The 13,538-nt window shown below is 36.8% G+C and overlaps 1 protein-coding gene across 3 annotated transcripts in view; it reads left to right on the plus strand.

Annotated features, from left to right (window-relative positions):
* LOC133522073 (cell adhesion molecule Dscam2-like) overlaps positions 1-9,640 on the plus strand; it is a 96,376-nt gene extending 86,736 nt beyond the window's left edge. For 2 of the 3 annotated variants that reach the window (XM_061857270.1, XM_061857272.1), the window contains 4 exons: positions 1,280-1,386; positions 8,253-8,390; positions 9,079-9,162; positions 9,493-9,640. In XM_061857270.1, the coding sequence (XP_061713254.1) occupies positions 1,280-1,386; positions 8,253-8,390; positions 9,079-9,162; positions 9,493-9,518 (355 nt within the window). In that variant the 3' untranslated portion in view covers positions 9,519-9,640. The remainder of the gene's footprint in view (positions 1-1,279; positions 1,387-8,252; positions 8,391-9,078; positions 9,163-9,492) is intronic. The other variant, XM_061857271.1, reaches the window with a different exon arrangement.
* Positions 9,641-13,538: the final 3,898 nt, after the last annotated feature.

Genomic DNA, 13,538 nt, shown 5'->3' on the forward strand with positions numbered 1-13,538 from the left:
TTACAAGGAACTTCAATGCGAATGATGATGATTCAATGATGTTTGCGTATACACCGTGTTTTTTTTGATTTGCGTTAATTTCGAGGGTGCATTCCTGAGCTTAAATTAAGTAACTTTCTCAAAGACACCGATATTCTAATTAAATCCATTTCGGAGATAATCAATCATTAATATTTATCTTATGAGGCCCTTACGAGCGTGTACACTTGCCTTAGGGCCTGTTTACTTATTGATTAGTGTTTAGTGCGAGTTTGATATGTCACAGTTTTCCATTGTTTGGTTGAGTTAAATGTAATGCCCGTGTTACAACAACGCTATATGCAACATTTAGTTACTTTTTATAAAAATAAAAATAGTAAAAAAAAAAAACAAAAAACATATTTTTTTTTTAAATTAACTATGCCATTTAGTTTCTTTAACCGTACTTACCGATACCCCGAAGTTAACGAAATTCAATAAAAACACGGTGTATGTGACGCCCGACGGGTAAAGGTACCTTATGGCGGTCGGCACTTACGCTGTTATTATTCCAATACTAATGCGGTGCTACGCGACGTAAGCGCCAACCGCCATAAGATACCTTTTCCCATGGAACGTCACATATATTGGAGATAATAATTAATTTGTATGAAAAATAGGAAGACTTCATAATTTTCAAATGTTGTTAAACAAAAGTTTTAAGTATCGTTTGAGGAGTAAAGAACATGTTTTAATTATTTGGCCGTATTACAGGGCCCACCTGATATATTTTATGCCGGCTTCGGAAAGTAATATATATTTTTTATAACATATAACCTCCAAGACTTGTTTTTAAAATAGAATTTTGTTGAAATTACAATTGGAACAAAATAATAAGTCAATTATCTTCTTCTTTATTTTAAAAGCATGCTTAAAACTCGGTACTCATGTACTCATAACCTAGAGGTCATTTAAGTAAAAATATGATTTGTATAAACTTTATCATCGTCTCTAAAATTTTACCTACGGACCTACACAGAAAGCTGGGGCAATTGCTAGTATATGCGAACAGCATCGATAATTTAGTTTATCGATAAAGAAACTCCGAGGGTCCACCGCGATCACGGAAGTTCACAAATTGCGGACATCTTTCTCTTTTATTCCAATTGAGGCGTAATTAGAGTGACAGAGAAAGATACCCGCAATTTGCAAACTTCGATGTTCGCGGTAGGCCCTTTGTACATGTCATTAAATTTTGTTCCAAAAATTCGGACGTCTAATCATTATTTGCTTAATTGGAATATAATTTGTGTCTGTACAGAAGTGACGGCGGCGTGCCGCGAGTGACCACGAGCGCCGAAAAGCCCACTTGCGGCACGTACCGAGCGCCCCCGCACCAGACGCCGAAACTACCGCCCGACCCACCAGGTGAACCCTTAGGCCCTTTTTAACTTATGCGACGTTATTACCCCATGATTGGCATGGGTACGCGGGTGCGCTCTATATGTACTATACTGATCCGATTTTGTACTGAGGATGGCAGGGATGGGTTCTGCTTTCCCACTGACATAATTGTTGACGAATTTTCATGTCTTATCGGCTATAAAACAAATGATTAGGTATTTCATAATAAAACCCTCGTTATTTATTGTTTTTAAGCATATATATACTTACTACGAAAGAAACCTAAACTATTGTCCTTTGAACAACGGGACAGAATAACAATAACAAAAAGTTGATCCACCCACATTATAATTGTTATTTCTTTGAAGTAAATAGCCTTAGTAAATAGTAGGTACCCAATTTCAATTAGTAAGCACACACGTTAAACCTCAACGTAGGTCTGTGAAATATAGCATCACTACGCTCTTGTGTCTATATATCTAGCCGTGAACGTAAATTTAGTTTTGGCAAACACCGAAGTTCGTGTGATCGTTAAATAAATATACATGCATACGCTCGGCGCCTATGCCTCGTTTGACCCGTTAGCCTGGGGTACCTTTCACTAGACCCCTTTTATGAGACTTACATCATCACTAGGGGCTACTTTGGCCGTGCTTTCCTGCAGTCCCTCAAATAATGATAGAGATAGATTATCTTCATATTTCGACCACTTCACAACAGGTAGCCTAAAATGCATATGATGTTTTCTTACACAGCACGCGATACTCAGCTCTTAATCACGTTCAAATAAATCACCCTTCCCAAGAGCTCGTTGCAACTATGGTTTTACAGATGTTCTTAAAATTAAATAAGTATATGAAACTAGAATTATATCAGGCTTAACGGTCGCGTGATCCAATCATCGACGGCGTGCGCCGGTGATAACGCTGTCCAGCAGGTAACCGAAACAAAACTTTTGAGTTTCTCTATAGATAGCGGGCTACGGTGGGACGCGCACATTGACCAGCTGTGCGCCAAGCTAGGGAGCACGTGCTACGCGCTAAAGCGCCTTGCAAATACTTAGAAGTACCAGAGATGTCGTCAGGAGCTGCTACTTTGCCACAGTAATAGAGTAAATATTACTGTACCCACTTACCACCAGGTGCGATCGTGGTCAAACGCCTGCATATCCTCCATAAAAAATCTCGAATATCACGTATGGTACCGAACTTTGGGCTACAGCAGCGGACTGGCATAGGGTATTTGTACTCTAAAGGCGAGCTTTTCGAGCAATAGCAGGTGTCTCTGACGGTGTCTCTGTTCGCGAGTACTTTCGACAATTTAGCATACTAACACTTCCATCTTTATTAATCCAACAAGTGGCAATATTTACGCACAATAATAGCAAAGAGTTTGCAACAAAATCAGCTAACACAAAATATAGTCAACAACGCGGGCCAGCTTGCTCCCATGCCCCATAAGCTCGCGAAATCCAAACGGTCAGTCTACGTCCTCCCTTAATATATAGTAAGCTACAGTGTTGGGCATAATTCAGTTAATTTGTAATTACATAACGCATTAAATTACATTTAATGCAATAACTTGTAATGCATTACGCTCGTAATTGAATTAAATTTAATTTGAATTACCTGGTAATTTTTAATTGAAATTACATTAATTCGTAATTGCATTACGCAATTACGTTGTGTAAACTATTTAATACTTACACAAACAGGTTCAAATTTACCCACGTGGAATGGTTAAGGAAAATATTCAGACTAGTTTAAAACATTTATTGGATAAACATTTACCAAAACCAAATTAAATTACTAATAAGTATTTAAAGGAAGTACTTAGGTATAAGTATTTTTTTAGTCTTCCATTTTCAAAGGAAGTACTTAGGTATAAGTATTTTTTTAGTCTTCCATTTTCTTAGTAATATGATTTTAACAAGTTTAAGTGTAAATCTTCGAAAGGTAATATAATCATATCCGGGAGATACAACTGCAAAAGTGTACATACATGTGTCAGTCCTAAACAAAAGGGACCTTGTGGCGAAAATTGAGTTATCTAAGGGATATAAATCTAGAAACATATACCTAACTATTAATACAAGAATCAACCCACCTAAAAGTACGCTCTTTTGTTTTGGACTGACACAAATAGCGTCCAAAGTTGAATGTAAGAACTAAAACACGTACTAAAAAACTTACATAAGTATGTGAAAAAAAATAGTTAAAAATTATGAGGATAACTTCTTTAAAATTGAGATGCAAAATTTGGCCTTAACATATTAAATTAGAACACAAACCCACAAACAAGTATAGCATGCTTTATAAAAACAATGAAAATGTTTTGAAGTAAGTAATTAAAGCATTACGAATTAAAATTGCAAAATGTAATTTCTAATTGCATTGCGAATTACATTTTGTAATGCAGTGAAATTTTAATGCAATTACAAATGACATTTCCGTAATTTCAATTCATAATTCAAATTACATTTTGTAATTGCAATTCATAATTCGTAATGTAATTACTTTTTGCCCAACACTGGCAAGCTACCGGACAGTATCAGGTATGCACCCTCCTCACATGTATTTAAAAGCAAACATAAACAATGGCTCCTGCAGACGCAATTTTATGAAAAAAAAAATCGTAGAAAATTAATAAATATATGTACAAAATATAATATCTACATTAATGTTGATGTTATTTATAGACTAATAATGACATTTTAAGGTTCAAACTCCGGCTCGTACCGATGAGTTTTTCGGAACTTATGTACGAACGATGTAGGAACGGTGAAGGAAAACATCGTGAGGAAACCGGAATAATCCCAACAAGGCCTAGTTTACCCTCTGGGTTGGAAGGTCAGATGGCAGTTGCTTTCGTAAAAACTAGCGCCTACGCCAAATTTTGGGATTAGTTGTTAAGACCCCAGGCTCCCATGAGCCGTGGCAAAATGTCAGGAAAACGCAAGGAAGAAGAAGAATGACATTTTAATTTTATAAGTACCTATATACTTTAAATGTCAATTTACAAACCGACTTGTAACGAATGTTACTAATATTTTCTCTTCTTTTCTTTTCTTTTCTTTTATTTTCTTTTTCTTTTCTTCAGCCACCATTATGACCCCCCCCCCCCCCCCCATGTGGGTACAGCTATTAGGCGCCTGGATCACGTAATAAGTATTGTATCTATTACTTACTAAATTCCTAACTTACATTTCTGATTGCCTTTCCATGCTCTTAGACCACTTCACAGACTGCAAAATTCTGACATGATATAATGGCTGAGAGAATGTCATTGACATTGATTCTGCCGTATCTACCTCTTTATTTTTTTATTGAAGTTGTTAGATATAGTGAAGCCTAACTAATGTTAACGAGTAAATCACATCCGTCAGTTTTCTAAAGAAACTATCACTAACTAATTTCAATACAGCTTTAATAAAATAAAATAAGAAAGCTTGCGTTATTTTACAAGTATGCACATTTTGCACATGCTGTATCTAGGGGTCGCTTTATGAATGGTGTCTCAGTTGTACGGGGTTATTTCGCAAATGACGGGCTATATGACCTTGATTTTAATTACGGTCCCTAAAACTGAGGTTATAGCAGGGGAGTTAATGTAACAACCTTGTTTTCGGGGTCATTTTACGTACCATATTGTTAGGCTGGCAGCTCAGTTGTTGTAAATGTTCGGGTTTGATTCAGTGATCAATTATTTATTCGGTAATAATAATAGTATACACTAGATAATGTACTTAATTATATGTATTTGTGTGAGTTACAAGTATTTTTCAAAGTAACATAGGTATTTTTCAAAGACAATCAAATTTGCAATTTTCATCTGTCGCAGGACCTGAAAGTGTTTTTTAGGGTTCAGTGCCCAAAGGGTCAAACGGGACCCTATTATTAGGGTTCCGTACCCAAAGGGTCAAACGGGACCCTATTATTGAGACTCCGCTGTCCGTCCGTCCGTTTGTCACCAGGCTGTATCTCATGAACCGTGATAGTTAGCCAGTTGAAATTTCTACAGATTATGTATTTCTGTTGCCGCTATAATAACAAATACTAAAAACATAAAAAAAAAATATTTTTTCCAATCTCGAGGTTTTCATCCAATCACCGAAGTTAAGCAACGTAGGGCGGGGTCAGTACTTGGATGGGTGACCGTTTTTATTGATAATGGTACGGAACCCTTCCTGTGCAAGTCCGACTCGCACTTGGCCGGTTTTTTTTATGTATACGGGTTAATTTTATTTTGTGGTGACGTGATATTATCACTCCATAAATGTTTTTGATTTATTTTTATTGCTTGTAAAATGACATACAGCGTTGTACCTATGTATATATGTTTTTTCTTGATTTCGGGTTTTTTCTATAGTAAAAATTGTTTAGTAATAACTTACGTATTCACCCCTTAAAGAATAAGTAGGTACCTATTGTCATTTTATTGCATATAACTATAATACATATCTGATAACATTTATAAGGTTAACTAACACGCTATGTTACGCGGTATGCGCAAATATTCATACACCATTACAAGCTAAGCCAGAAAATAATATCTCCAAAAGCAATTATTAATAGTTGCAGCATAATTAACTACTGTACCTACATTAAATTGTAGTCGGCGCAGCGAAGATAAACCGGTAGTGAACGGAACAGTTCTACGAAAGCGTTTTATGCGATTAAATGCTTTATGAATTATGGTAGCAGAATTGTTTCGAAATAATTGTTTGAAATGGACCTTATCTGACTGTTAGTATATTTATTTAAACCCTTTGCTGGGTGCTTTGTGGTGGTTTTAAAAAATCCTTTGATCTTTTTAATTGTGCCAGAAGGAAAATATTGTCGCTTAAAGTTCGCAGCACACATGAAAACTCAGCAGCGGATCGGCATCGCCTCAACCCGACTCGCTTAGTATTTTTTTTAGGTAACTCCATACTGTAACGCACACTTATCGACATCAGAACAGCAATGCAGCAGCAACAGCCTCGCCCCGGCACAAGCTAAGCGGTGCGTTGAGAACTCGTAGGTAGTAACCGCGTTTACATGTGTCTGACAATCTGCTTGTAGTTCTCTCCTAGGCTCCTCTGTACCACGGGCATTATACGCTGTCACCCAGCCATTATGTAGTTGGGCATGATTGTCACCTAATTGACGGCGAGCGGAAGAATTGGGGCGGCGCTGCGTTGTCTGGTGCCGAACTTTTTAGCTGTGCTTCAACCTTTATTCTGATTTTGACTTATGCCGTCACTTATCTTTTTAGGCCTGGCAACGAATGCTCAAAAAATTGTGTGACAGGATTTGGGGTCTTCTCGGAGGACCTGAACATACACATCTCAAAACCCCTGGGTTAACACAAAACGATATTCCAAGCGGAATGTGTAGGAATAATAGAAGCTTGCAATGCTATAACAAGACGACTGGTTAAACACGAAAATATAAGTCAGACAGTAAATCAGTACTACAAGCGCTATCCAGCGACAAAATTAATTTCACAGCTTATACTTGAATGTCATCAAAGCCTCACTGAAGTGGGGTTGCCCATTGCCAATAAGTACTGGAATAAAATGGACACATGCAGGCAGAACAAGGATATTTTACCGGAACTGAATGACAAGCTCACCAAAATATTACCGAAAACACTTAGACACCAACTACGTAAAATAGTAAGATTAATTACAGGACATAACACAAACAAATAGCTACACAATATGGGTAAAACAGACAGCGATGTGCAGAGCGTGCATGAAAGAAGAGGAAACAACAAAACACATTCTCCTAGACTGCAAATAAGTAGAAGTATACAGAAGCAAATACCTAATGACTCTGTGCACACTAAAAGAGGCAACTAGGAACCTGAAAACACTGCTAGGCTTCGTGGAGTACCGCTACCTCGTTTCACGAAAAATAGGCACAATGGTTGTCGACTTGCGGAAAATGCCCAGAAGCACTAACTAAGTAACTAACTTGTAGCAAAATATAAACAGCTTTCGTTTTGTGTGAGTAGCCATGTCACTAAGACGCACAGTTTCAAGATAAAAGTGAAAAACCGAAAAAGGGACCTTCAACCCCCTCTCCTCCCAGCTCAAGGGCTACGGCCGGGGACTTTTGACATGTTCACCTCCTAACTAGTTCAAACAATGTTACGGAGTCAAAAATTGTGTCCCAATCATCTCCTTCTATACCTTTTTGTTGCTTGGCCTATTTAGAATAAACGTCATTTGAAATTCAAAATTTATCTAAAATGTTACTTGGTTAATATTCATACACCATAACAAGCTAAGCCAGAAAATAATATCTCCAAAAGCAATTATTAATAGTTGCAGCATAATTAACTACTGTACCTACATTAAATTGTAGTCGGCGCAGCGAAGATAAACCGGCAGTGAACGGAACAGTTCTACGAAAGCGTTTTATGCGATTAAATGCTTTATGAATTATGGTAGCAGAATTGTTTCGAAATAATTGTTTGAAATGGACCTTATCTGACTGTTAGTATATTTATTTAAACCCTTTGCTGGGTGCTTTGTGGTGGTTTTAAAAAATCCTTTGATCTTTTTAATTGTGCCAGAAGGAAAATATTGTCGCTTAAAGTTCGCAGCACACATGAAAACTCAGCAGCGGATCGGCATCGCCTCAACCCGACTCGCTTAGTATTTTTTTTAAAAATTGTGTCCCAATCATCTCCTTCTATACCTTTTTGTTGCTTGGCCTATTTAGAATAAACGTCATTTGAAATTCAAAATTTATCTAAAATGTTACTTGGTAATAAATAAATAACACTATCTTTCACAATCTGTCTGAATCAATGAACAAAATAAGTACCCACTTAGTCAAGCTTTTCAAAGCTGTCAATTTGGAAATACGCCAATGATTTAATTATTGTTTATTAAACAGATGTGTACGAGATAAGTCCGTACGCGACGTTCGCGGGCCCCGCTGCGAGTGACTCGCGCGCATACACGCTGCAGCTGCGCGCGCTGGCCCGCCACGATGACGACGCCGCGCCGCCCGCGCGCCCGCCGTGCTGCGACGGTATGACTCCTCTATTTTTGCTTCGTTGGTGCTTAAGAGGATAGGCCACAGCCGCTTCCCCATACAAACGTAGTCCCCATTTTCCTCTCCGGATATTGACATTATGGAAAATGTTTTTACATATTTTGATGTATATTAACCATAGCTATGCCCCTATGTTTTACTATTTCGATTTTTACACATGTGTAAAAATTAGGAGCGAAAACAGATTTCATAAAAAAATGCTACTAACTTTTATCGAAAAAAATCAAACAAAGCCATAGCTGTGGTTGACATTACAACAAACTGTATCAAAATACTTTTAATAAAGTTATATCCAGAGGTTGGTAGGGTTGTATGGAAAGGCGGTTTCAGGACGGACTCTTAATATGTCTTGGTACTTGTGATGGCTATACGGCTATATGGTGGTTTGTGTGTGCCACACATGTACACATACTCATTGCTGATTGATCCACCCTACCCCTAAAATAAACATTATGGTAGTCTGTCGTGAAGCTGGTAGACCAAACTTGCTTAAATATTAAGTAGGTATAGAGACTGATTTAGTCGCACTGTTCATAGTACCAAGTATTGTAAAGTTGACCGTGAATTGGAAGCTGATAATTTCTATGACTAAAGATACATACATGATTTCCCTTTTTACATTGCTTCTAAAGTGTTTGTATTAAAGATGCATTGTTGTTTACAGAAGAGACATGCGTCGACGCGTGCGACGTGCAGCGACGGCGCCGGCGCCGCCGCCATTACTGCCCCGATCATGGTAATTATAATGGTGAATATTATTTATCTATATTACTTACTATTTCAATATTCATTCATTTGTATTCTGTTGCAGCATTATGAACTTTCTCGTATCGCATAATTTAGGATCGTACTTTAAACAACATGGGTTTTAATGAAAATGTAAATAAATATGGCATGCGCCGCGATCTGTATTAAAATCAATCTCATGATTGTGATATCTGACGTAATGAAGTGTAGCGTCAGTGTTTCCCTGAGGTATAAATACAAAAAATACTAAAAAATAGGATCCCAGTCGGGGCATAAGTAATAAGTACCTAAATACCTGCCTAGTAAAAAATACTCTAATTTATGATTACAGGTTGTTCACAAGATTCTGGAAGTTGAGAAACGAAGCCGACAACTGCCAAAAGGTTTAGTTAAATTATATCTAGTCAGTGTAATTAGTTAATTTGATTAACATATTGATATGTATACAAAAATTTATACAATAATATTGTCTATTTATATTATGAAGTTTTTATTGCATCGCTCCCTGTCAACGCAAAAAGCAATTACTGCAAACAAACGCGTTCTTGTGATGACTTAACGCAAACGCGTACGTCACGTCACGAAATCGAATAAATCTACACTAGGGGCTCAGATCACTTTTAGGCACCCTCCACGTCTCCCGAGCGTCAGCGTCTACTCAACTTGTTAGCTGTTAGCTGCTTGACGCAACACTGCGCAGCGACGCCATTTTACGAAGCGCTGACTAAGTATATGGCCTAGACACCAATGCTCAAATGACGCTACTGTGGGTGTGCATTAGGGTTCCAGGACTATTCGGCCCACTTCTTTATTTGGCGCAAAGCGCCACACTGTGATAGGCCAAGAGAGTGAAAAAAATTACATATATTTATTTTTACAATTCCTTGTCCCAATTTAATACGGAAATGGTACCAAACTTGATATGAGTGGTGCAGGTTTTTACTTAAACAAAGCGCAAACCGGACCGCTGGAGGCGCCTTTCCCCCCTCTCTCTTTGGGAGGTAGCCAAAAGTATGTCTCGTAGCTAGGGTATTAGATCAGCTTAATATGAACCAAAGAACGAGATGCTAAGAGGCATCGCCTAAGAGCACACTCACTGCACCTACTTCCGCTACTACCAAACCAAGCAACTACTTTGCTAGGCAACTAGCAGTCAAGTATAATATATGTATTGGATATATCTATCCCAATACATACCTACATATAGTTTACTAAATAATTTTTAAAGAAAAAAAACCGACTTCAATGATGGGAGACCGGTGAAAAAAAGATTATTGTCGATTTTGGATTTCATACAGTGAAATTAAAAAGACAGCGACCTTAGCCTAATTATGTAGAAAAGGAGGTAAAATGTTTTTTTTTTTGTCACTGCACCCACCTTGACAAGTTTCAGATTTGCCCTATGGTTGACTGGTAAGATACCCGCAATATCTACAATAAATTATTTCAGACCATGCATGAAATAAAGCAGCAGATAATTATTAGAAAAACATAGAAAGCAATTATTTTTAAACACAAGTTATATTTAATAAATAGGATATAAATATAAATAATAATAAAAATGGCTATAAGTATGCTTAAAAGAGTTGAGAAGTAGCCTCGATTCCACATGAAATTCATCATCAGTAGTCAAGCTTGACAAAAATGTGCCTTGAAAACCTAACTGCTTGACTAACATGCAACGAGAACAAATTGCCAAACGTGAACGATGCGTCGTTGAAGAGTTCCATTCTGATCATCATCAGCAGTTCCACTTCATCAAATGTCACTTTTTAAAATGTAAATGCTTGATTTGATAAAGAAAATACAAAAATCACTATATGTATGCCTTTAACATTTGAGGAGTTTCCTCGATTCTTCATAGATTCTACCATCAGATCTGGAGCTTGACAAAAATTTGTCTTGAAAACCTAATTTGCCTACCAAACATAACGAAAAGGACAAGTCGCCATGCGGGAACTATGCGTCTTTGAAGAGTTCCATTCTGATCAGCATCAGCAGTTCCATTTCATCAAATGTCACTTTTTGACATGTAAATACTTGATTTGTTAAAGAGAATACAAAAATCACCATATATATATATATGAACGTCTCCTGAAATATTTATATATATATATATATATTCACTTTTTGACATGTAAATACTTGATTTGTTAAAGAGAATACAAAAATCACCATATATATATATATATATATATATATATATATATATATATATATATATATATATATATATATATATATATATGAACGTCTCCTGAAATATTTATATATATATATATACAGGATGATTCAGGAGACGTGAGCAGGATCAAGCCTGCATATTCAGTAAATTATCAGCAACGGTTTCGTACCAGTATTTGTGAGATTAACGTTAATTTAATTTTTACTGTTAAAAAAAAGAGTTTTATTTTTTTTACGATATTTATGGTCACCCTCTTTGTTTTATCCATAATAAGTGACAAATTGAATGTCATCGGAGTGTGGTTACTTTTATAAAATCGTATGTCACTCAAGTGTGACATTTTATTTTCTTCATAATCTAAGTGCTGTCATAACGGTTAAAGAGGTTTTATCTTTGTTAATTAAGTGTTGTAGGGTGTCCAAGATTGTAGATAATCAAATTTGTCCTTAACAAAAAGTTAAATAACAGATAAAAAGCGTGATTGTTTTACTTAAATATGATGGTGAACGATTCATTAACATTTACTGATTGTGTAGGCTTAGTCCTGCTCACGTCTCATGAATCACCCTGTATATAAATCATATAAATATAAATTCATTATATTCGGAAATGATAAAGTAACAAACATTAAAAAATCATACAACCGAATTGAGAAATCATTTTGAAATCTTGAAGTGGGTTAAAAAACGATAGCTGCGCGTTGATCCAGTTCAGATAATATTTTATGTAATGTAGTATTACATTGACACCATGCACTGTAACATATAAGCACTGGTTAATATGGAATGTGTTGCGAATGCAACTTATTATTGTATAAAAATATTCCCAATGCAGTTGCTAAACGCAGCCGTCGGGCTCGGCTAGTATTCGGAGGCTTTTCAAAAGCACCAATAGGAGCGCTCCACATATTTTCTAACGCGACCAATTAGAAGTATCTAAATTTAAACCACTTGTTGTACAGATCAAATATTGCAAATCACTCTTTCATCATCCTCCATACTATCAACACCCACTTTCTACATTTAACCGTTTTGGCAAGAACCCTTCTAAACCAGTACCTTTCGGAAGATTATACTTCACTTCATTAGTCTTTATTTTATTCTTCTCAAGTTTTATTTGAGTCGTCGAGATCCTGAACTGCACGGCGGCTACAGAATGTATTAGTCTAAGTTTACTATCCTAGTATCCTACGTACCTTTATTCACATCGTGCATCGCCGCTGCCCCTAAAACATAAATACGCACTCATCGAACTGAATAAATAGGAATCACTACTTATTCACGTCAACTCCGTGTCACTTATAGCCAACTTAGCACCGCGCACGGCCGCTTTTTGCAGCGACACGCAGAAGATTATCGATATCGATGTCATCCACAAAATCGATATTATAGTGCCACTTCAAGCGCATGGTATTGTTTAATGCACGTTGATTATTTCGGTCGATTAAAAGCCAGAGATACATTTTGGCGATTTTCTCTCTTCCTTCTCTTCTTCTTCAGGACCAGGAGTAAGATATTAACAACAAATCAAGAACAGATGTTTAAAGTTCAAATTCAATAGTTATATCATTAGCTTCCCGGAACCTATACTTACTTACTTACTTACTATCCAATATGTTTCAGCTAACAGAACCAACATTCCGCGAAATTCGTGTTCCGAGCCACCCAGTGGTGAATGGTGGGAAGTTTTTCTAAATTGAAAAGAAAAGAAAAGCTAAGTCACAGGTAAAATACGAATAGGCAGACCAGTTACAGGTTGTCTGCGTAACATTTATTTCATTGTTGTTTTTTTCTCTAAACATTAGTTGACATCACTATTTCGCTTTCATACAATTAGTAACCCACTGAAATTGCCATCGCAGTTCTGATTTTGGTGCTGGTGTTTCTAAAAACTCACATTTTACACACTATGCGGCTATCTTTACACGCCCTCGCAGCCCGCAATACCCGCAAGGGTCCGTCGTAACACTAACTTTCGCTTATCGCGTACCCCAGCGCTGGCTGTTGTCATAATTCTATTTCATCGCGAATTATTCGTGGACGCGACCAAATAACATTTTTATGCTGGTGGAAATATTTTTAAGTCCCAAGAGAATCTCTTTAGGTGTAAGCCGGTTCCGCTTATAAATTAGACATAGCATAGCATTATTACTATTTAGTTACGCACCTATTTATTTTCAAAGACGGGTTGAT

This window comes from Cydia pomonella, chromosome 10 (genome assembly GCF_033807575.1).
Source record: "Cydia pomonella isolate Wapato2018A chromosome 10, ilCydPomo1, whole genome shotgun sequence".
NCBI classification, from domain to species: domain Eukaryota; kingdom Metazoa; phylum Arthropoda; class Insecta; order Lepidoptera; family Tortricidae; genus Cydia; species Cydia pomonella.